This window comes from Eptatretus burgeri, chromosome 14 (assembly GCF_056783735.1).
Source record: "Eptatretus burgeri isolate ZD-2024b chromosome 14, Ebu_testis_v1, whole genome shotgun sequence".
Lineage (NCBI taxonomy): Eukaryota > Metazoa > Chordata > Myxini > Myxiniformes > Myxinidae > Eptatretus > Eptatretus burgeri.
This window is the reverse complement of record NC_140974.1, coordinates 55,993,817-56,016,602: the sequence shown is the minus strand read 5'-3', so window position 1 is coordinate 56,016,602 and position 22,786 is coordinate 55,993,817. Positions and strand designations below refer to the sequence as shown.

General features: G+C 43.2%; 1 protein-coding gene across 5 annotated transcripts in view; it reads left to right on the top strand.

The window, feature by feature from the left end:
* The window catches only part of LOC147013252 (GRB2-associated and regulator of MAPK protein 1-like), a 66,069-nt gene that overhangs the window by 26,129 nt on the left and 17,154 nt on the right, over positions 1-22,786 (top strand). For 3 of the 5 annotated variants that reach the window (XM_085854930.1, XM_085854929.1, XM_085854933.1), the window contains exons 5-6: positions 4,769-5,342; positions 19,366-19,407. In XM_085854930.1, the coding sequence (XP_085711056.1) occupies positions 4,769-5,342; positions 19,366-19,407 (616 nt within the window). The remainder of the gene's footprint in view (positions 1-4,768; positions 5,343-19,365; positions 19,408-22,786) is intronic. The other 2 variants (XM_085854932.1, XM_085854931.1) reach the window with 1 other exon arrangement.

The window sequence follows — 22,786 nt, the reverse complement described above, 5'->3', positions numbered from 1 at the left end:
ATGTGACCCCAACCTTTGCCGTTTCTGTTATGATCACCATTTTATATTAATAAATGAACTGCTTCTGTTTCAACCCCATTTGCTTGATTAAGAGGTTTGGATTTTCACATCCTGCCTTATAAGGATATGTGCAACCTTTCTGTCTCTTTAAGGACATTGTGATGAGTCTGTCTTTACCTTTTCCTGTTTCCCTCACCAAAGGTAGAATCCTACTATTAATTTGCAATTGGTCACTGACTTAGACACCAACACAAATTTTTATTTTTTGCATCAAAAAGCTACATATATTGAACAAACAGTAACAAATGGAGCACCTCACCACCATTAGAGCCTTCAAATTGCATCAGATGTGGCAATGAATGTGAATCGTTGCTCCCAGCTTGCCAGTTCAGTGACAGAAGATGCCATTTGCATTTTTGCTGCCTTCATCCCTCCCATGCTTGGTGTTGGCTTAATGGATAGAGTAGCAGGCTTGAGATTCTAGGGTCCTTAGTTCAAATCCTGCTTGACCGTTGAATTCATACCAGGTGGGGGTGACTCAGCCTGTCATCATTCTGAGGTCAGCAAAATGAGTACTAGCTTGCTTGGATGATTCAGCCATTCGAGTATCCTGCGTCAGAGTGGTGACCCATCCAGGATTGTGCCCAATAGCCCAGGAGACTGCTTCGGCAGCACTGAGGCTCTGTCCAGAGTATGGTCCTAATTGATGGATCTGGGCACGGGCAACTTGTTGTGTCAAATTGCGGAATGCAGAATGAGATAAGACAGTGTGTATCTACTTTTAATATGAAATCCCAGGTATTTAAGTAGCCCTTTTTGTCCCCATGTGGCATGGTGGTCATTATGAGGTTCCGACACAGAAAGTGGAAAAGTTCCTCGTCAGCAGCTGTAATACTTACTCTGGAACTCGACCAGATGGCATCAGCACTTGAGCATTCAGGTCTTGATTTATCAAATGGGTACTTCCTTTGTCTATTCTATTCAGATATTTAGCTGAAGACTGCATTGAGGGCATGCTTTCTTTTTATACATTTCTTTGAAGCACCTGTTGAAGAGAAATTAGAGGTGATGCCAGTTTGCTTTGATAGGCCATCTCCAAGTTTGTGGACAAATCCTCTTTACAGTATACTGTAGTCCACAATCTCATTATCTCAGCTGGCCTGCAGGATGTAGTAACTTCGCAATCGACTTCTATGCTATAAAAAGCCATTCATGTCTGTCTGTCTGTGATAAAAGTTATACTACATACTTAATTTCATATTGTTTGAACGTCAGTTGCACCGTGACAACATATATTAAGTATGTACTCTTGGAATGCACCTTTTTAAACCTTTAGACCCTTTAGACTGCTCAGACCCTTGAGATATTTGGACCAATTTGACCCTTCTAGACCTACAAACCCATTTTACCCTTTAGACCCCTTTAAACCCCTCACATCCCATAGACCTTTACATCCCTTCAGACCTCTTTGATCTTTCAAACTCCTTAGACCCTAACTACTCTTGGAACATACCCTTTGACCTTTAGAACCCTTAAGACCATTTTAGATCCTTTGGACCCCTTTTACCTATTCGACCCTTCAGACCTTTACACCATTTAAACACCTTTATCCACACACCACACAAACATCAAAAGAGTCCTCTTTCAATATACAGACGATACATTTTCAGCAAGTAATTCGCAAATTCTCCCCACCCGGAGGGTGGGTACTCTGCTCATATTTTGAAAACAAGTCTGAAACTGGTCCTTCACCTGAAACCAAAACGCCATTCTGAATAATTCGCACAAAGTTTGCCTCAAAATATATATATATATATATATATATATATATATATATATATATATATATATATATATATATATATATATATATATATATATATATATATACTTGCTTTTTCTTGCATACAGAAGGCTCAGCTCATGGAGGAGATAAATTACAGAGGGCAGCATGAGGTTCACAGACTGACAGAGGATCAGAGGGGAACAGGGAGATGAATTGCATGTTGAGTGGATGAGTGGCAGGCAGAAAGAGGAGGAAGGGGTCAGCAAGATTGGAAAAATAGTGAGATTGCTTTTAGGAGAGCATTAGGTAACCATGGGCAGCACTTTTGAATTATAGGAGGGAGGAGCACGAGACCACAGACTCCGTTATTTCCATAGATAGATGAAGGAATGGAGGTGAGCATTCAGCTTATAATTGAGGAGGGTAACCGCGTGTGGGACTCTTTAAGAGTGTGTGTGACATGGGTGTGAGGATGGAGAGATGGTTAAGGCCAGAAGTGAAGTGCTGGGAAACTGAATCCACCAACCACTAGTGGTAGGTGAGAAGCAGACCTTGGGATTCTGCCTACTGCCAAGAAATTGTCACGTCGATGGATCTGCTGCTGCGCGGACCCGCCATGCTGAAGCGATGTGCTTTGCGAATGTCCGAAATCAAAGCGAATCACGTACGAGCGGTCAGTGTGGTTTCCCCATGTTGGAATCCAAATCCCGCTGGTCTCTTAAAGTGAACGTTAAACCATTTTATCTCCCCCAGGGATAGACTCAAACTCGGGCCAAAACGGTTTGCGCACGTGAGGATGGTAATGGTGGGGTCACCACATGACGTGTGTACTTTTGGAATAACAGTTTATTGAAAATAAACCACAAGACCACTAAAATGGAGAATCTTGAGATAATAGATAGACTGACATGAATACAGGGAAATTCCATGGCGAGCAAGATTCCAGCCCACAACATGGACCAGTGAGCAGCACAGACCAGCCCACAGTCGCGGCACCCAGCAGAGAGGTGAAGCGTCCAGTGGGGCAAGGAGGGTGGAGGGCATAAATCAGAGTGGCAAGAGAGTTTGAAGGATGGCCAGAGACAGGAGAGTAAACAACACGTGTACAGGACCTTTTATGCTCCCTTCCTCCCTCCCCACGAACATGCCCCACGCCTCTGAACATTCTTTGCTCATGGTCTAGCACTAGCCATTGAGGTGGCACGCTGCCACCTCCATGATGATGCAACCCGTACCAATGATGCGATGCCTTGCTGTACGCCAATGACAGCGTGCCCTTGGGGTCCTTGTAATGGCCGGTGCTCGGCCGGGCAACTTTTATCCAGAGTGCGAGACACGGGTTGGTTTATCAGGCCAACCAAGAACTGCTGATTTATCCAATATTCACCCCTCTTCTTACTTTGCCTGGGTGTTATGCCTGGTTCATAGAGGACATGTATGAATAACACCTTCCTGTCTAATACCAATGTCAACTGTACTGCCTCTCATAGCATACATAAGAACAGCACAACTTCACTCTAACGGGTCCCTTATTACAAAAGATGGTCTGACCTACACAAACACATGGACCACACTAACTTCACATGCCACCTAATTCATATCCTCTCCAATGTAACAATGTGTATATGCTGTTAAATAGTTTCATCTGCTGCAATTAAATTTGGAAAGAACGACAGTCGACCAGGCTCCTCGGCAGCACCCATTGGGTATTATCTAATGCCGGCAAGTCTCATTCCAATATGACCTTTCTTTGCCAGACAAAGTTATAGATGTGCTTCTGCTACATCTTCAAGTTATATGCTGTTTTGTGTTCAGCAGCATATATCTGTTTTCTCTTTTGGTACTCCTGCATCCCACAATGGTTGGGAGAGACGACAGCCTTAGGTATTGCCAGAATTTCCGAGCAAAAAGCAGGAGTCTTGTCCTTTCCCATCTAAGGCATGTTGGTAGCCTGTTTTATTTGCCACCTTTATCTGTTCTTGCCTCACCACTTTAATATCAAAGTTCTCTTCACGACAATAATAATGTATTGTAATATTTTCTCTACATTACGTAGGGCTAATGCAGAAGCTTGTACACCATAAACCAGGACAAGGACATGAGATATTGGACAAATAAATACAGTTCTGTCTATGGGATATGATCCTCTACGTCGACATCATGAGCTAAGTGCCCAGATGGGAATGCCAAACAGGCTGCAATCTGTTAAATGTGTGTCCTTCATGCCAATTATGTACAAGCAAGTCTGTGAGCCTCAGTCATAGCAGAGTGGATTAGACCTCTGTTTTCATTCTGCTCATATTTGTAGCTAAATTTGGGATTTCATTTTTGGAATGGGGTAAGACAAACTCTTCAAAGCTACTGCTATATTCGTAAAGCGTTTTTCACCTGTTCATCTCTGAATCCAGCTCGGGTACAAAGATGTCTGCATTTTATTATCATGGCCTCGAGCTGCTCTTAATCCCACAATGGAGCTTCTCAGTGTGACTTTTCTGTGCTTTGGGCCTGAGATTCCAATGTGAATGGATAAATGCATAGAAAGTACAGCCTGCAGTATCCGGCCATTGAGTCATTCTCTTTGAGCCCGTAATCTTTGATCAGGTTTGTCTTTAACAAAGCATTCCTTTGTTGTTGTTTGTTTTTTTTCATTCCGTTGGGAATTTTTCCACAAGAGTCGATGTCTTTTCGAATTTGAAGATTCTAGGCCTGCACAACATCATTTGAGAACACATGTATACGAGAGCTGTTCAGCTAGAAGTTATATTTTGTCTCATCAGGTCTTGCGATAGCTTGCTTGGGCCTACTCCATTTTGGTGGTTTATTATACCGTTTCAGATTATGTGTTCGGCATGATAAGTTGATTTATCAAGGTTGCAAAGGTATGAACTATAGTTTACAGGAATGCTTTTTTTCTTACTTCAAGCTAAGTACTTCAACCATAAAACCTCTCACCCTCTTTCTCTCCAACTTATTCTGCTGCAGGTCGCATCTGGTGAATTTAATGAGGAGAGCGAGCTGTACCACTTTGCTTTAAACGCCGGAGATGAGTTAACCCTAATGGGCCAGGCAGAGATCCTGTGTGGCAGACCAAGCAAGGATCGGTCACGTCTCACCACTCTCTTGCGCAAAATCGGATGGCTCCCAGGTGCGGCTGTAAACCCTCGAGTTGCTCGGGGCAAGATGCCGTGTCTCATCTGCATGAATCACCGCACCAATGAGAGTGTAAGCCTGCCATTTGAGTGCCATGGGCGATTTGGCACTAGAAGTCCACTGGAGTCTCAGCTGCATGATGGCGAACACTCCTTGCGCTCTATTGTGGAGCATGCTCGACTACCAGTGACTGTGATGGTGCCATCACGACCACCTCCACCAAGGAATCCATATGACCAGCATATGGTGCGTGAAGGGCATCGATACAAGCTTGTAGGTTTGCGTGCGCGCACTGTAGTTGTGGCTGTGGCGTTGCATGGACGTGACAGCGGACAACCAGGACATTACACCTTGGGGGCGAGTACACCCGCACCTCGTTTTACTCTACCAGAAGGGCTCATTAAAGGTAAGCTTGCAAATATGTTGAACGATACCCCAATGAAGGTCTTTCCAGTGACATTTTATATTGTAGAGCTGATAATCAAAATATAGACCAATTACTGCACCGTTGTCCCAAGACGAAAGCCAGACATAACAACATCCACACACACACACACGAAGGTGGATACTTTATAGACCTGGGGTGGGAGCATGTAATACCCACACTATCTACCTGGCAAAGGTCTGCCTGCATGCATTCTCATACATGCAGTTTGCACCCCTCTAGTTGGCTCACTCCGAATCTGATTTGTACATGCTGCAGTCCCCTCAACAGAGGGAGAGGGGGGAGGGGTGAGGTTGGAGAGAGAGATGGAGGGGTGTAGAGAGAGGGGCTGAGAGGGGAAGGGTCGGAGAAGGAGAGAGGGGCAGGATCAGAAAGAGGGCGAGGGGTGGGAGAGAGGAGGTCAGGTTGGGAGTTTAGAGAGAGGGGTGGGATAGGGGTGTGAGAGAGAGAGAGAGAGAGAGAGAGAGAGAGAGAGAGAGAGAGAGAGAGAGAGAGAGAGAGAGAGAGAGAGAGAGAGAGAGAGAGAGAGAGAGAGAGAGAGAGAGAGAGTTGAGTGTGTGCGTGGGGGGGGGGGGGGTAGTGGGAGAGGTATTCCGGCAGATGAGACACCCAGTTTAACGTCCATTCGAGAGATGGCACACACATTGATGAATCACCCTGCCCGTGAAACACCGGGATGACAGTTTATAGCTGGGTCGTGATTTGAACCCAGGCAACACAGAGCGAGCTTGCATCCCTCTCGGCTTTCCTGCCATGACGCAGCGATTCATTACTTCATAACAAATGAAAATACATTTTACTCATTGTGCTCATATAATGTATTTTGCCTTCCTACCTCCGGTATTGAACCGCGGTATCACCATTGATTGAAAATGAGCATCACCAAGCAATCCACAAAACGGTTGAAGAAATTTTAAAAAATGAAACGTTTAATTTTACCTGTATTTATCGATGTCAAAGTGACTGGTCGTATAATGGATTGGAGGATTGTACAAAAAGTGGAAACGTCATGTAAAATAAAATTTCACATTTTCTGCGAGCCAGCCACCGCCTTTTGCATCACAGAACAATATGTGGCCAACACACGTGAGTGGCCCCTTGACTTTGTTCAAGTCGATTGATACAGTATTCAGTGACAGTGCGAATATTGTAGAGTGCTCGCCAAGTGGCTTAAGCACTCCAAAGAAACGGTTGATAAGAAACGGCTCGCTTGGCACGCAATTAGCAATCACCGAACCGTCATATTAAACATACACCTTCCAGAGACGCCCAAAATGTCAAATGTGTCCAAATTTGACAAATTAACATTATTTAAGAAGTCTGAACTGCTGCCAAGTTCAATTCTGGAGCTTTAAGTTTGTAATTCGGCTTAGTTTAAGAGATTATCGAGGTTATGACGTGCAGAAATGAAATAAAGCCACGAATGCTGGCGTCTCCCAGTGTTTATAACAATTGCAATGTACCCAGTGATTTGAAGCGATGATGAACAGGTATTTGATAATATGATTGAGGAAAGTGAAAAATATATTATCGTTAAGAAATCGTTGTGGCCTGTTCCAAGTCAAGGCATGGTTGAGCAGGCCAAAAAACATGATGGCTGAGAGTGAGGTGATGATGATGGCATGGTGGCAAAAAACATGATGATGCGGTCCCAGCGAGGTAACGCAGGATGTATACGCCTTAAGACCCAAGAGAGTGAGGTGGCCGAGGATCACCTAATAAAGGATATAATTAAATAATGGCGTTATTTATCTTCAAAAGGGGTGTTTTAATTAACACAAACACCCAATTTCCACTCATGCACTTCCTTGGAGTTCCATTAGTATGTATGTAAAGTTTCAATCTGTGAGGTGTCATGGTTTTGGAGTGATGGAGGAGACACACTGACACACACACTGACACACACAGACATTTATTTGTATAGATTGGGGGGTGGGGTGGGGTGGAGGGGGTTAGGATTTGGGTGTGGTGGTGGTGGTGGGGGTGGGTGGGCGGTGGCAACCTGAAATCACATTTTACATTATACAGAATTTCCATGGGACTCTGCCACTGTTGCATTGCAATATTACATTTTGTAGGCAGCTTTATGATGCCTGCTTTTTTTCCATGTTGATTGGCTGGAAACTTCTTCACATTCTTGGTGTTGTTAACATAAGGGTCAATCCTCACAACAGTTCACACATGGGTCGTTGTGGTTGACTCACAACAGGCTTTTGGCAGTACATTTGAAGGGTCCCATTGCCTTTCTCACAAACGAGGCAATCCTTCCATTGGGCTTTAATTCGTTGCTTTGACAGTCTTTTTCTTTTGTTTCCCCAACTTTTTTTTTAGTCTGAGTGCTTGTTGACGTACCTTGCATGTACTTGGCTTGTTCTTATTTATCACCAATTCTTGTTATAAACTGATTCATGTTTACGGCCAACTTACCCAATGGATAATAGCCTGTCCTGGTGGTGTTGCTCTCCTACAAAATGGGGGTATACATCCACGTCTCTGTTTTTTGGGGATAAATGCAGTTTTCTGCACACAATCGGGGAGCACAGATCAAAAAAAAAAATGTGGTGTTTTCAGTCATCTTTGCGAAATACATAGGTGTGGTTTATTATTGGACTAAAGCAGCTGAATAGCTGATCACCTCCAGGCCGTGTACCAGTCCCACGTGAATAAAAACAGCACAATTGGGACGTGAAGTGTTTTGGGGATGCATCATTTTGACATTAGAACTAGGGCTGGAACCCACACCTGAACAAAATGGACACCTAGTTATTGCCAAAAAAAATTCAGATCAGAGGGTGAATTCAGATCCAAAAGTCTCATTTCCACACAAAAAGAGGTAAAAATTCTCAACACTCCGTGAAAAGGGGAGTTATTTCACCATCGCAGACGTGCATGGGTGACCCAACATTTTGGCAGTGATAGCACTGGGCGGCATGTGCACTGATTTGGTACAGAACTCACATCTGCGAACTTGCAAAAATATTAATGCAGCACTTCATATCGAATCAGAACAAACATTATGTCGGTGCGCTCCTGGACCGTCACAGAAACAGGTACTAGTGTGGAGTCCCTATACAGGGACTCTAAGTGGGTCCAAAAAGAGTGAGCCACACACAGAGTGGACTCGGCCACCATACTGGTGTGAAATGTTTGCGACAAACATATGAAGATGGCGGTGTTTAGTAATAATTTTACAACAGTTATATATCATAAACTTTTAAACTTGCAAATAAAGTTTCATTCCTTAACTGGAATTTAGCGAGATTGCAAGATTCGGAGATATTTAATTGCACTACTTTTCTGGTAAGAACACAACATGCGGAACTTCCACGCAATATAAAATGACTTCACGTCCTCAACTCCACCCTCTCCCCCTACTAACCCCAAGTCATCAAACCCCCCTCTCCTCCCAACCCAAAGGCCTCAGTCCCCTCTCCACTCCAACCATTCAAACCCACTCCCCACACCCCTCCCACCACAACTCATCAATCCTCTCCCTCCAACCAAAAGTCCTCAACCCTGCCCTCCCCTAAAGTCTCAACATCCCCTCCCAACTCTGTGCCATCTTTGCTCTCCCTCACCCATTCCGATCCCCAACTCTCTGCCCTCCTGTCCCCTCCCTCTCCCTTCCTCCTGCTCATAAAAGCAAAAGGATATTCTTACTTCGATCATTAGATACGTATTTAATATCGTGTCACCACAATCACCGAGTTTGAAGTTGTCTTACTTGGAACCTCCTGATCATTACTCATCAATAAATGGCTATCTCGGTATTCTGGGGTATTTTGTGTCACTGACACAATATAAAAATAAATAAATAAATAAAAGTGCTTTTACCATGTTTGGTTAAAAAAAAAAAAAATCCTCTTTTTATATGTTTATTTACTTCACATGTCAAATTACAGTTTGTTTGTACATCCTGTTTTTGCACACTATTCAGATTTGAAAACTCGGGTGAAAACCAAACTTATGTACACCAACCTTCCATTTTTTTCACCGGTATTTTGCACAAGTACAGAAGTTTCCTTTGGGCGGTTTGTAGTAGAGTAGACCACTTCCTCGATCGCTCACGAACAAAACATTGCATTACCTAATTTACTCTGCATGGGTTGTTATCAAAAACGTACCTTTCCTTCCTCACAACACACTTATATTTCATGATAGAAGACGTGCTGTTCAGTCCTCAAATGTGCACCATAAACACGAAGCCTTAGGCTCTCGTCCTAATAAGTGGCGACCAAAATGCACACTTATGATTTGATTTTTTTTGAGGTTCCATTGTGGGACGTGGGTGGAGTCAGGCCAGCTGTCCAACCGATGGGTGGAAAGAGAGAAACAGACAGAGAAACCCAACTTCTGTCGGATCTCGCTATTCGCGGGGGATACGTTCCTGGAAAATGCCGTGAATGTCGAATCCGTGAATGTCGGGGCATCGTTTCAAGGGGAGAAATGGGGATCGGTTCCTGGCGGTTCGTGATTCAAAAATCCCGTGAAAAACCGTTAATATGCCCACAAAACACGAAAAAAAATCCACCAAAACGCGAAGCACAGGGCCGTGGACGTAGAAGCAGGTCACATTTTATCAACCACGAATATGCGGGGTCCACAAACGGCAAATCCCCGAATAGCGGGGTCCGATAGTACTGTAATATATCGATGATTCGTGGAATGGGAAATTTTTGTCGCTTAAAAACGAGTTTTCACCTTGCTTTTTTTTGTTGTTCAGAGGTAATTATGTGTACTTTATGTGTGAATCAGGGCTGTCTCTCAACATATCTCGAACATTTGATAAGGTCCGGCACCTCGTCTTGCTCTTCAAACTCTTCCGATGGCATCCAAGGCCACCTCCACTCATGGCTTTCTTTTTTTGTCTGCAATATCGACACTCATATAAGAGCTAACACACAGAATGTATAACAAAGGTAGCAGGAGACAAGAGGGGCAGTAGAGGGAGGTACAAAGCAGTGTGGAACAGAGACATTAGGAGATCTGTGGAAGGGAGATGGATTGGGCGGGGTACATGGTGTATACAAGATGGACACCACAAGTACTTCCAGGAAGGAAAGCAGGGAATTTGTTGGTTGTGGCTTTAGGGTGGATTAACGGGGGTAGAAAAGATCATGATTTTGGATGGCGGAAGATATGAGATGGTGGTGAACAACTGTTTTGAAGACCTGGACGGAAGAGTGGGATTGAAGAGAGTGTGGGATTTTGTTCCAGAGGTGGGTAAAAAAGAGGAATGAAAGAGTGAAGGTGAGCAGTGATTCCTGAGTTTGGTAGTTTCACATCAGGCGGGAGTTGCTGGCGGACCTTGAACGCCCTGCGGATATATGGGGGGCGGGAGGGGGGGACAGACCACAGACAGAGCAGTTGGGCTGAGGCCGGACAAGAGACTTAATGACTTCCTCTGCTATTGTAGCTATTGCGTTGCTCTCAAGGTAATCCTCTCATCTCCTTTTCTTCTCTCGGCTGGTGTTTTAGGCCCAGTCCTGCTCCTAATCTTCATCAATGATATCTCTGATTTGGAAAATCCTCGTTATCTCTGCTGATGACTCCACCTTTTGCCGTGACATCCCTCATCCTTCACATCAACATACAGCAGCCTTCTCTGCAGACCTTCATTGAATTATGAGCTGGTCAAGCAATTGTATTATGCTTCACTCCTGACAAATCTCACACTCTCACTCTCTCCAGACAGACCATATGGCAAGCCCCCTATCTATTTCTCAACAATCCTCTTGAAGTTCATTCATTCAAACCTTTGGGCTTCACGAAAAGCCATGATTTTTTTCTTGGGCAAACCACATTTATAAGTTTGCCTCCCTCCAAAGCCATTCACCGATTGGGCATCCTCCATGACGCAAAGTTTTTTTTTTCCTTCTTTCTTTGCACACCTGAACTTTTGTAAACCTGCAAGGCCTTCATCGACAGCTTGATGGAGTACTGCTCTCCTCTCTCTCAGGTGGTTCCCCTTCCTCACACCTTGCTCAGCTTGACGCCACGGAAACGAAGGCTTTCAAAATCATTGGAATTTCCTGCGATGAAGCCAAATCTCTGCAATTATCTCTTACCCATTGCAGACAGGTCAGTGGTCTCTCTGTCTTCTACCGCTTCATTTCTGGTCTTGCACCCTCTGCTCTTACCGTGCCTCCTCCCCCTATTCTCCCCCCTCTCAGGTTTCTACATTCTGCACGTGGTCTACCAGCAACCCTCTTCTCACTCAAGCCCTTCAAATCTACAGTGAAAGATAAAAAGTCGGCATGTCTTGCACTTTTGTGAATCTGCTCTTCTGGTGGAACTCTCAAAATCCAGAATCACTGCTCACCTCCACTCATTCGTTCCTCTGTTTTTCCACCTGTGGAACCAACTTGCTCAGTTTCTTCAATGGAATTGTTCCCTCCAGCGCTTCGACAGCTGTTCACCACCATCTCATGTCATCCCCCATCCACAACCATCATCCATCTTTTCTTCCCCATCAACCCTCCCCGCTTATTTTCCGACCTCTTTTTGAGTGTCCTGTTTTTCCGTCCACCTCTATGATTGAGCGTTTTGCTGATGTATCCTTCTTGTTCACCCTATGTCCTCCCCTTGCCCTCATTCTTCCCCACATCCCTTGTGTCTCCAATTCTCCCTATATTGTGTCCTTCAACTGTGCCATTAGTGTGTCCCCCTCTCTTTCGAATTTTCTTATTGTTCTGTTACGTCCTGATCCACTCTGTTCTTGCTCATCCACGTTCCTTGACACTGTATACAAAGAAAAACAGATTCCCTGTCTCTGTGTGTATTTTGGACACTGATATGTATGTAAAAGGGTAACCAGTTGGAACGGTACACCGATAACATTGTTGTTTCTCCAACGTGTTTTTTAATGCGGTAAAAAAAATTAATAACTCCAAAATTTTGATAGGGAAGGTGTGGTCGACCTTTGCATCTGCCTTTGTCAAGAGAAATGTCGTGTCGAGGGAAAGGAAAAAAAATCATTCAACTTCCATGGATATGAAATTCCACGGGGATTAAGGGATTATGCAGTTCCCAGGCAATCATGATGCACCAAATCATAGAACAAGGGAGGTGTGTGTGTGTGTGTGTGTGTGTGTGTGTGTGTGTGTGTGTGTGTGTGTGTGTGTGTGTGTGTGTGTGTGTGTGGTGTGTGTGGTGTGTGTGGTGTGTGTTCCAATACTATGAATCTGGAGCCTCATATTTTTGTGTTCTATGAGTTCTAAGTACTGTAATTGAAAATATGATTAAAATGGATAAGCAGTCTAATTACTCAGGAAAGGATGTGATGTTTCCCCTGTTCCCTCTGGTTTCAGTTCTTCTCGTCGTGTGTAGTCCATAAGCCACTAGGATGTTAACCCTTTACTCGGTAAAAGAATCGCTTGTTATTTTCGTCTGCCAGGATTCCAGGAAAAAAAAACAGGATTGCGGATAACTTTTGGAGGGCCATGTACCATTGTTAGATGATGTCAAGATCCTGGATTCAACTGCAAATGGGCAAAACACCTCTCTTTAGAAACCTGGCACTCGAGAACGTACAAGCAGTCTAATTACAAACGAGACCAACAACATTTCACAAGCATTGATTCCATTGATTCAATAAATAACGGACCTGCAGGTACACTCCCCAAAATTCTCAGGGTGGATAGAACGTGATTGCTGCAAATAGAGATACAACGTTAAAGCACTGAATTGTTTGTCTGACGTCACACTTTCCATTCTTTAAAATATTATTTTAGCAAAAGTAAAAAAAAAAAATGCACAATTTTGTGTTCATATATTTCTTATTCAAACACTTGCTCTCATTTGTTGGTGTTGGAACTTAAAACCTTTTGATTCTGGAGAAATACCGTGGCGCATCTTTGATCACAGGCCGTCGTCATCCTCCTCTGAAAACTTGAAGTGCATTCGCTAAGTGTTCACCATCCCAAATATCTTGTACCAGACTTGGATAACTTGTCTTTGTGCTTTAACAACAACAGAGCTGCCAATTGGTTAATGAAGCCGTTTCCATGAAGCGGCTGGTTTGGATACAGTGAGTTGAAGGCCTTCGTTTTTTTGACGTTGCTGCAGTTCAGGCATCAGGGTCAATCTGATTTTGCCCCCTTACCTCCCCCACCCCCACAATTGGTTCAAGCATTATTCTTTCACAATTGTTGTTGATTAAAAATATGCATAAACTTAAAAAAAAAGTTTTTGTAGACTTGCCCATCTTTTAAAAAAAAGAAGAAATTTTTGTCCTGAAGCATTGGTCGATCTTTTTGTTTTATCTACAAATATAGTGTTCAGAACCAAGGTGAATGAATTAATTTGAGGAGATCTGCACGTGGAACAAAGCTGAATAGATACAGGTGGGAATACGTATTGTTTCATTGAGTGAGGGTACTGTGGGTATCGGCAATGCCATGTTGTGGCATCACTTTTCTTCTCTGCAATCTGTGGAACAGTAAAGGAAAGATATCCCTAACAACCTACTGGGTCTATCTGTGCTTTATCCTCCAAATGATGAGCGTCAAGTAAAGCATGAGTCACATTTGCTCTACGGCTAGGGTACGGCGGCCGTACCCCCCCCTGAATTGACAGAAACGTGCGGCGGCCGCAGAGTTTCTGAGGTGGCCTCAAGGTGGCCCTACGCCGTATGGCTATCTTTTACAGGCCGTAGGGGTCTCCGTGGAATTAAAGCGTGGAGTTATAACTTTTTTCATTTCTAGGTTGGCCGTAGCAATTCGACAAGCCGTAGCCATGACGTAGATGTGTCCCACGTCGACCGTACGTAGGGCGTACGGTGGGCTTGCGTTATTCGTGTGTTTTCCTGTAGGCTCTCATCAATGAAAAATGAATTTTGCCAACCCCCAAAAAATTACGGCGGCCGCACTATTTCCACGTTCGCCTTAGGGCCCCCCTGCGGTCGCCTTGCGGGCACCTTGAGGCTACCTTGCATCTGCCTTGAAAATTCTATGGCCGCCGCAGGGACGCCCTAAGGTCACCGTGCGACATCAAATCAAAGACCGTACGGCATCCCCACGTTTTCGGTCTCCACAATTTCTAAATACCCAGTGCGGCTACCCGAGAAATAAAAACATATGTGACTGCTACATTGTGTGACCGTGGAAATACTGCGGCCGCCCTATAATTGCTAGTGGCTGTAGATTTTTTAGACCCTACGGCCGCTGAGCCAAATGTGACTGAAGCATAAGGAAGCAGCAAATACTGTTCAATGTTTGGTCCAACTCGGCGGGGGTTCGAACCGCTGACCTCCCAGACTCAGAGCAGATACTCCAACCCAATGGTTTATTTGAAAAGATAAGAAATGACATTGAGTGACGTCATTTCACAGCATTTGGTGGCATTTTAATTGTTATGCCTCTGCTGACGAAGTCGCCGGAAGCATTATGTTTTTGGGCTGTCCGTCCGTCTGTGCATCCGTGAAAGGTTTTCGTTCCCACGATAACTTAAGAATGGCTGAAGGGATCTCAGTCAAACCTGGTACAAGTATGTATAATGATGTAAAGATGAACTGATTAGATTATGGTGTCAAGAGGTCAAAGGTCAGAGGTTGTGTGACGTAAAAATTATGTCACCGTGCTAACTTGTGAAACAGTGATGGGATTTTGACCAAACTTGGTATAAGTATATATTATGATGTGAAAATGAACTGATTGGATTTCGACATCAAGAGGTCCAAGGTCAGTAGGTCATGCCAGGAACAAATGTGATAGTTGAGAATAGCTGAAGGGATTTAAATCAAACTTGGTACAAGTATGTACAATGATGTAATAATATGAGCGGAGCCACATTGTTTGACGTCAATTTTTTTTCTGCCTCCGCTGCCGAAGGTGTTATCTTTTTGAGTTATCAGTTCGGCTGTCCCATGCATATGTGCGTGCGTGCATTTGTGTGCATTTGTGTGCATAGCAGATTTTCGTGACCATGATAACTTGTGAACCGCTGAAGGGATTCAAACCAAACTTGGTTCAAGTATCTACTATGATGTAAAGATGAACTGATTAGGTTTTGGGTTCAAAATGTCAAAGGTCTCTGCTCATGTGACCTTTAAATGAAAAATCTTTGTCACCACAACAACTTGTGAATAACATTGAAGGGATTTCAACCAAATGCGGGCGGAGGCATATCTATCGACGCATTCACGGCATGTTCTATTTTCCCCGTCTCTCCCGAAGTGCTGAACACAATTGCTTTAGACGAGGGTAGCTGAAAACGAGTTTGGATGGGGGTGATCTTTTTCATCAAAACTGGTCATTTTAGTTTAATATCCAGTAAGGGTCGAACATTCGTACAATCAACTCGAGGCACAACGACGACTTTGAAAGGCTTTGTTTCTCGTCGCATTCCTTCGTGCTTCATGTACTTTGTAGCTATGCTTGGATGCTTTGTGTGTCATATGTCACGTAACACCCAATGCCTGTCTATGGGACAAAGCAGCCTGGTCTGCTGGATCCTGAAGAGCACTTCTGTTGCCCATTAAATTATCTGTCTATGTGGCTATTTTGGCTTTTCGAGATGCACTCGAAGTTTCTTTGTTTTTCAATGAATGGGCCATATGCTATTCTTGCATCATATGATGTAAAGCTTGAGGTAGAAAGTCAGTTACTGGTTGATTTACTGGTTTAAACATTGAAAAATATCAGTGCACAGTTATTGAAGGGAATGTTTGGACAATTGCTCTTTATTATCTGTCCTATAAAGAGTAGTTGTCTTGCCTTGATTTCCCACGTTCTCTCGTGCTATGTTGTAGGAATGCTTGGAAGGCTTTTTTTTTTTTTGGACAGCTGTTTGGCAGGCTGCAGTTTTTTTTAAACCCGAGCAACAAAGTTTAAATGTGTTTTTGTTATTTTTGATGTGAATCGATCCATTTGTTATTCCTCATCTTACGAGTTGGAAAAGTACTCTCGGATCATGAATAGATCTCTTGTGTCTTATTTTTCATGAGGGGGGTGATATGAATGTGCGTCAAATTGACTCCATTGTCGTATTTGTCGTTATGAGAAGATTCATTGAATTTCCTCGTGGCAGTGACATCGTGTTTAACGAGGGCCCTAGGTAACACGTGTTTGTGAAATTTGTTTTGTGGTAAGAACTGCTACCCACCAACTCTCAACTGTAATATAAAGCTCTGGATTTGCGGCGACCAAAGTCGCCGAACCAAAGACACCACGATCTGAATCTATTACCTTCATCGAATTCTGGCGACTGACAGCATGGTCTCGACTGGAGCTGTTACACCTCTAATTACACTGTAAGTACTCTAAGTGGGTGTACACTGACCTCTAAGCTGTCCAGCCTGGGTTTGAATCCCGACCCAGCTATAAACTGTCATCCCGGTGTTTTGCAGATAGGGTGATTCATCAATGTGGATGTTGTCTCTTAGATTGACATTAAATCAGCGTCCCATATACCACCATCCATTTGTGGACGTTAAAGATCCCATGGTGTCCTTTGGGAATAGTAAGTGAGGCATCGCTGACATCCTGAACAAATTACAAATTCCTGTCCAAATGAGCAGAGGGCATCAGTGACACAGCCGTGCCCTCAGCTAGTGATGCCATCCCACAGCCTTGTGCTGCATACAAACGAAGGATAAGCAAATGCTGGATGAAACAACCCAAAGCCATATTCTACATCCCAGTTATAATTGTATTACTGTTGGTCTTTGTCAGGAGTTTGTCAGGAGTATGATACGAGTTGGTGACGCTCCCCTCGATCGCACCCATGTGATCTTTCTGCTAGAACGCTTACAGTATTTTTGCTGCTCCGTTTGTTTCGCATATTGCATTGAACAGTGTGACTCAAGATGCTCAATGGAGGGCACTGAGCCCTGTGCACCGATGCCTTCGGGCACTTCTTGGAACCAGCTCGTGAAATGTAAAAGTCCAATGGTTTCGGTGAACTTATGATTCAATTATATGTCAAGGAAACGCTTTATGTTCTTGCAGCAGATGAATGCTCTGATGAAGGAATTTCGTTTCATTTGTTCCAGGATCCTCCTGAAGCTTATTTTGAAGCCAGAATGGAAAACCGGTTTTGATTGTGAAGGCCTTTGTCGATCTGAGTCGGTGGATGGATACAGCATAATGAAAGTATTCCCTCCTGTTTCTACAGTGGTTAGCATATTTCGATCCACGTTCTGTTAGTTCCATTCATTATTTCCTAATGAAGCTGAGTGTGGCCATTATAAATGTCACATGCCAACACATTTATTTACTTATTTTCGAACCGCACCAAGCTTTGTAAGCTTTTGATGTCCTTTTGTTACGGTGGTTACATGCTATTGGCTGATGGGTGGTAGATGTTATCATTGGGTTTGGGTGTGGTTGGACCTCGCGTGTTTTGTTTTCCACGGTGGCTGCAGGGCTGTTTGCCATTTGGAAGAGATGGCCTTTATATGATAAATATCATCTTCAAGTTGAGTTTCTGAAATGCTCCAATTTGTTTTTGTGTGCTGTCTGCCCAAAGCCACGTTCTTCACTAAGTCGAGGCGTTCCATAAACACGGCAAATGACTAAAAGCTTTGATGATTATATTGCAGCCACTGTTTCTGACTTCTGACCGTTGCCACATAATGGACACAGATGGGTCTGGACGAGTGTTGAGAAAGTGTACAAAAAATTAGAGCCTTCAGGTATAGTGCGCGCAGACCACTGGGATGACCATAAAGCAATAGGAAGGGACTTGGATAGCAGGCTCGACAAAATGTCTAAACATAGCTGCCTGCTTCATCAAATCTGGTGTAGTTATGTTTAGTTAAAGGAATACACAAATTTGCCAAAAGTGATTGTATTCTGTTGGGGAAAGTTCAACAGTACTTTTACTCTTGGCCAGTAATGCATGGCAATGATCTTGACCAACTATAACGGCATCATGCCTTTCATTTACCTTTTTATGTTCCACCCCACGTAGCTCTGTTGCCTAATCCTCTACCATCCTTCTTCATCGGCGTTCTTCCATTCCTGCAAAATACCTCGTTGCTTCACAATATCACCACATCGTAGTTCAAATCATGTACTTGCACACGTTTAAATTAGCTGCTTAACAATTTTAATTGTTTTATTTTTCTGTCTTTGCTATTTTAAATTACCCACACCTGATTTAAACAAATTCTGCCTGAACAATTGTAATTGTTTGGGCAGAATTTGTCCGAACAATTTTGTGTCTTCACCATTGAACTGAAGGGGATGCTATTGCACAGGCCTGTGGGATGAGGTGGCCAAAAGGAGGAGATTGGGACCATACTCTGCGCAGAGCGTTGGTGCTGCTGAAGCAGTCTCCTTGGCTATTGGGCATAATCCTGTATGGGTTGCCACTCCACCACAGGATACCAGCATGCTGGCACTCATTTTGCCAACCTCACAAGGATGACAGGCCAAGTTAACCCCACCTGGTATTAATTCAACAGCTAAGCAGGATTTGAACTCGGGATCCTAGAATCGCAAGCCCACCATCCTAACCATTAAGCCAACACCAGTCATGTTATTGGTTATCTTTTAGGTTGTGTTGTCTTTTAGGTCCAACAGGTTGTCTTTTAAATTGTGGATATGTGCTAAATAGAATCTTGACATGCTCATGCACATATGGCAGTAAGTAATCTTATTAAAATACTCAATTTGGTGTCCGTCTGTCTGTGTGACTGTTTTTTTGACCGCGATACACTCGGTCGTTACTTATCCAATCGCAAACAAACTTGACAGGGGGACTAAAGGTCACACGATGGAAGTTGTAGTGGTTTAACCCTCCCCTCCCCAACCCCCAAGCGGGGTTCAGGCCTTGCACGAACTCCGTATTGACGTGTATAACAGGTTATCACGGCGTTTCATGGGGCACACCTTCCGGATGTAAAAATTATTATAACCGCAAACGTTTCAGTCTATCCAAAGTACAGTTACATTTTAAAAACTGTCGCTATTAAGCTGGAAGAAGCTTGGAGGAAGCTCGACATGATTAAGGCATTCTATATTTATTGTGTGTCCCTCAGACAAACATATCAGATCGCTGTCTCGACTTGCTAGGCCTCGAGGTAAGTGGCAACCATCTTTAGTTAACAAAGCTGCTTAAATGAGTCTTTATGCATGAATGATGAATCTCATTGCCTCTTTGATTTCTTGAGCCTCGATCAGATTATATTCAGACTGTATATGGATTGTTTATAACATATCTTTGGGCCTCATATGTGATTTCTCCCAGCCATGGTTTCCAGTGTGGTATTGCCACCTTCACCCTTACGGCCCAATTGTGACCTTTATTTGATGCATAACCATATTATTAAGGTTCGTTAGCATTGTTTAATATTTGCCAGAAGGAAATTTGGAGAAAATTTTACATACTTATGTATGGGCAGTGTATCGGCTAACAATCACTGGTCCACACACACCTATTGGTGCTATTATAACCAGCTAATCCAGTTCCATTATTAAGCCATGGCCGATTTCTGGTGACATTAATGATCAGATGTCTCCAAACATCACTGCCCAGTCCTCTGCACTGCTTTCTGAAGCTGTGGCAGAGACAGCTTGGTTGCAGCTTTGACCCCATCCATTGGGGTGTGTGTACCATTACCAATCAGCTTGCTGTCGCTTACCAAGCCAACCATTTTGTTGGGGTGCTTGCTGAAGTGTTTAAAATCAAGCGAGCCACTCAGCGAGTGCTCCACATGCTGGTTGGTTATGGAACACACCCCTTCTGAACACGTCGATCTTCTCAGATGACAAGATGTTAATATTTTTTTAGGTTTAAATAAAGACTAGCCTTTTCACTTTCCTTTTTCACTGTCTACACAGTTTCATCAAGTCCTTTTTACTTTCTGCCAACAGAGTGGTATCATCAGCATACCTTAGGTTGTTGGTACGTCTTCCTCCAATCCCGACTCCGGCCTCTATGTCATCCAAGTTATATTTTTCATCAGAATTATTCTAACCACAAATTAATCAATCAATTCTGTCCAATGATAATGGTATAATCTATAATATAACAGGAGCTCTTGGCATGTCCACATCCCTGTTTACTTGCGTCCATCCCTGCGTGTGTGCGTCCATCCATGCCTGCCTGCGTCCATCCATCTCCATCCATCCGTCAACAATCGTCCTATAGGGGATACCAAGAATCAAGCCCAATCTGCAAACAGTGTGATATCGTTGAGTAAGGTGAGGATGGATGGGCCGGTTTCAATTGACATAAAAACAAGCAGTTATAGACTGGTACTTATGAAATCGTCAACTTGACCTCTGACCGTGTCTAATAAAAGCTGTCTCTAGAGAAGGTATTTGACGCAAACCAGAAGTTTCTACGATGATTCTGTACCAAACCATCAAAAATCGTAACGTCGACCGAAGCAAAAATCTCCATTTCTCCACGCAATTATTTAATATTATTTTATCAAAGTCACAAAACCGCTTTTATTAGAGACAGCTATTTATTCTCTAGAGACAGCTTTTATTAGACACGGTCAGAGGTCAAGTTGACGATTTCGTAAGTACCAGTCTATGACTGTTTGTGTGTTTGTTTGTGTGTGTGTTTGTGTGTTTGTTTGTAGGCACGATAACTCGACAATGGAAGAAGCTACCAATGTCAAATTACACCACGTGATTCAGGAGGGTGATGGCTAGTGCTGATTAGATTTTGGTCAAAATCGGTCAAAGGTCAAGGTCACAGTGAGGTCAAACATTCGATTTTTGATGGTTTGGTACAGAATCATCGTATAAACTTCTGGTTTGCGTCGCGACCTTCTCCAGAGACAGCTTTTATTAGACAAGGTCAGAGGTCAAGTTGACGATTTTGTAAGCACCAGTCTATGACTGCTTGTTTGACTGTCTGTCTTTTAGCAACTTTACGGCAAAACGGCTTTAGCAAACACTATCAAATTTAATCCACAGGTGGGCAATGAACCTTGGACGACCCCATTAACTTTTGGGTCCAATTGGATCAAAGGTCAAGGTCAAGGTCACGAAAAGATCAAAATCGTTTTCGCTCATAACTTCGTCAAAAATGATCTGATTTACTTCAAACTAAGCTTATAGTGAACCTTATTCTATTTGTCACTTATAATCCTTCGCATTCCTATAGTGAAAAATGCATATTTGTGAAGATCCAAAGGGTCCAAAGACTTTATGCCATAAATGGGCGGGATTTGTTGTGCCTGGCACCACTTTTTTTTTTTTTTTCCGAACATTTTCATTTTATTCATACAACAGTAACATATCACCCTATCTAACAGGCGTTCTGATTATTTAACCGATTTTAAAAAGCTTTAAATTTCAAAGCATCACAAAGCAGGTCACTCGACTTGCAACGCAGGTGAGAAAAGGATACGAACAAAAAAGCAGCTGATACAAAATAATTTATTCACACGATTTTTAAAGGGTGAAAGTTAATTGTTATTTATTGCGGCAAGGCAACAATGACAAGCAGAATCCAGGAGAGTGCAGTGCAAGAACGAAAGCCATATTGAATTAAACAAGTCTGAAGACGACGATGGTTCACGAGCGGTATTTGACGATGTAAATTGTTTCAGAAGTCAAGGATGAGACAATGTGATAATGTTTGACCAAGTTATAAAAATGATCAACATGATGTGGTACAAGTGACAGGTTTATTAGCTGCAAAATGTCGAAAACCCGGTTTCGTTCAACAACTTTAAAAATTTGACCTTTGCATAACCTTTAAAGGTCCCAAAACAATGTTGTGGACATTAAAATAAGGAAACAGGATACGTGCTATAGCTTAATGGAGTTAGTTCGTCAAAAAAGGTTGAAAACCCGGTTCGATTCCCACAACTTTGAAAATTTGACCTTTGTGAACTTTAAAGGTCAAAGGTCAAGGATTATGACCTTTGGTGCAAAACTTCCTATGGAACATTCCAGGAACAATATAACGTCATATAGGCTATATGGCATTTCGCACTCCTCGGATTATCCATACTTTGATGAAATCAGCGTAAAAACAAACTTGAAGGGGGCGCCACGGTCAAGGTGTTCGAGATGGAGAAAAATGGTTTCAAGACTTTAGGTGGGGAATGACCTCAAGATTATGCATAAAAAAATGTTGTCATCCAAGCTCTCAAAGTTTGGGCGGTCGTCTGATTTTTATGTCAAAATTCGAAATTTTCTAAGTTCATGACCTTGTGACCTTGACCTTGTGACCTTGACCTTGGGACTAAAATGAAAAATCGAGCTCTGTGGGGCTATGCAGGTGCCATTGGGCTAACCAAATACCGAAACCCCTGCCAGATTCGACAAACCCCTCGGAGAAGAAATTTTTCATGTCAAAATCGCAATTCTCTAAGTTCGTGACCTTGTGACCTTGACCTTGGGATGAAAATGAAAAATCGAGCTCCGTGCGGTTATGCAGGTTCCATTGGGCTAACCAAATACCGAAACCCCTGTCAGATATGACAAACCCCC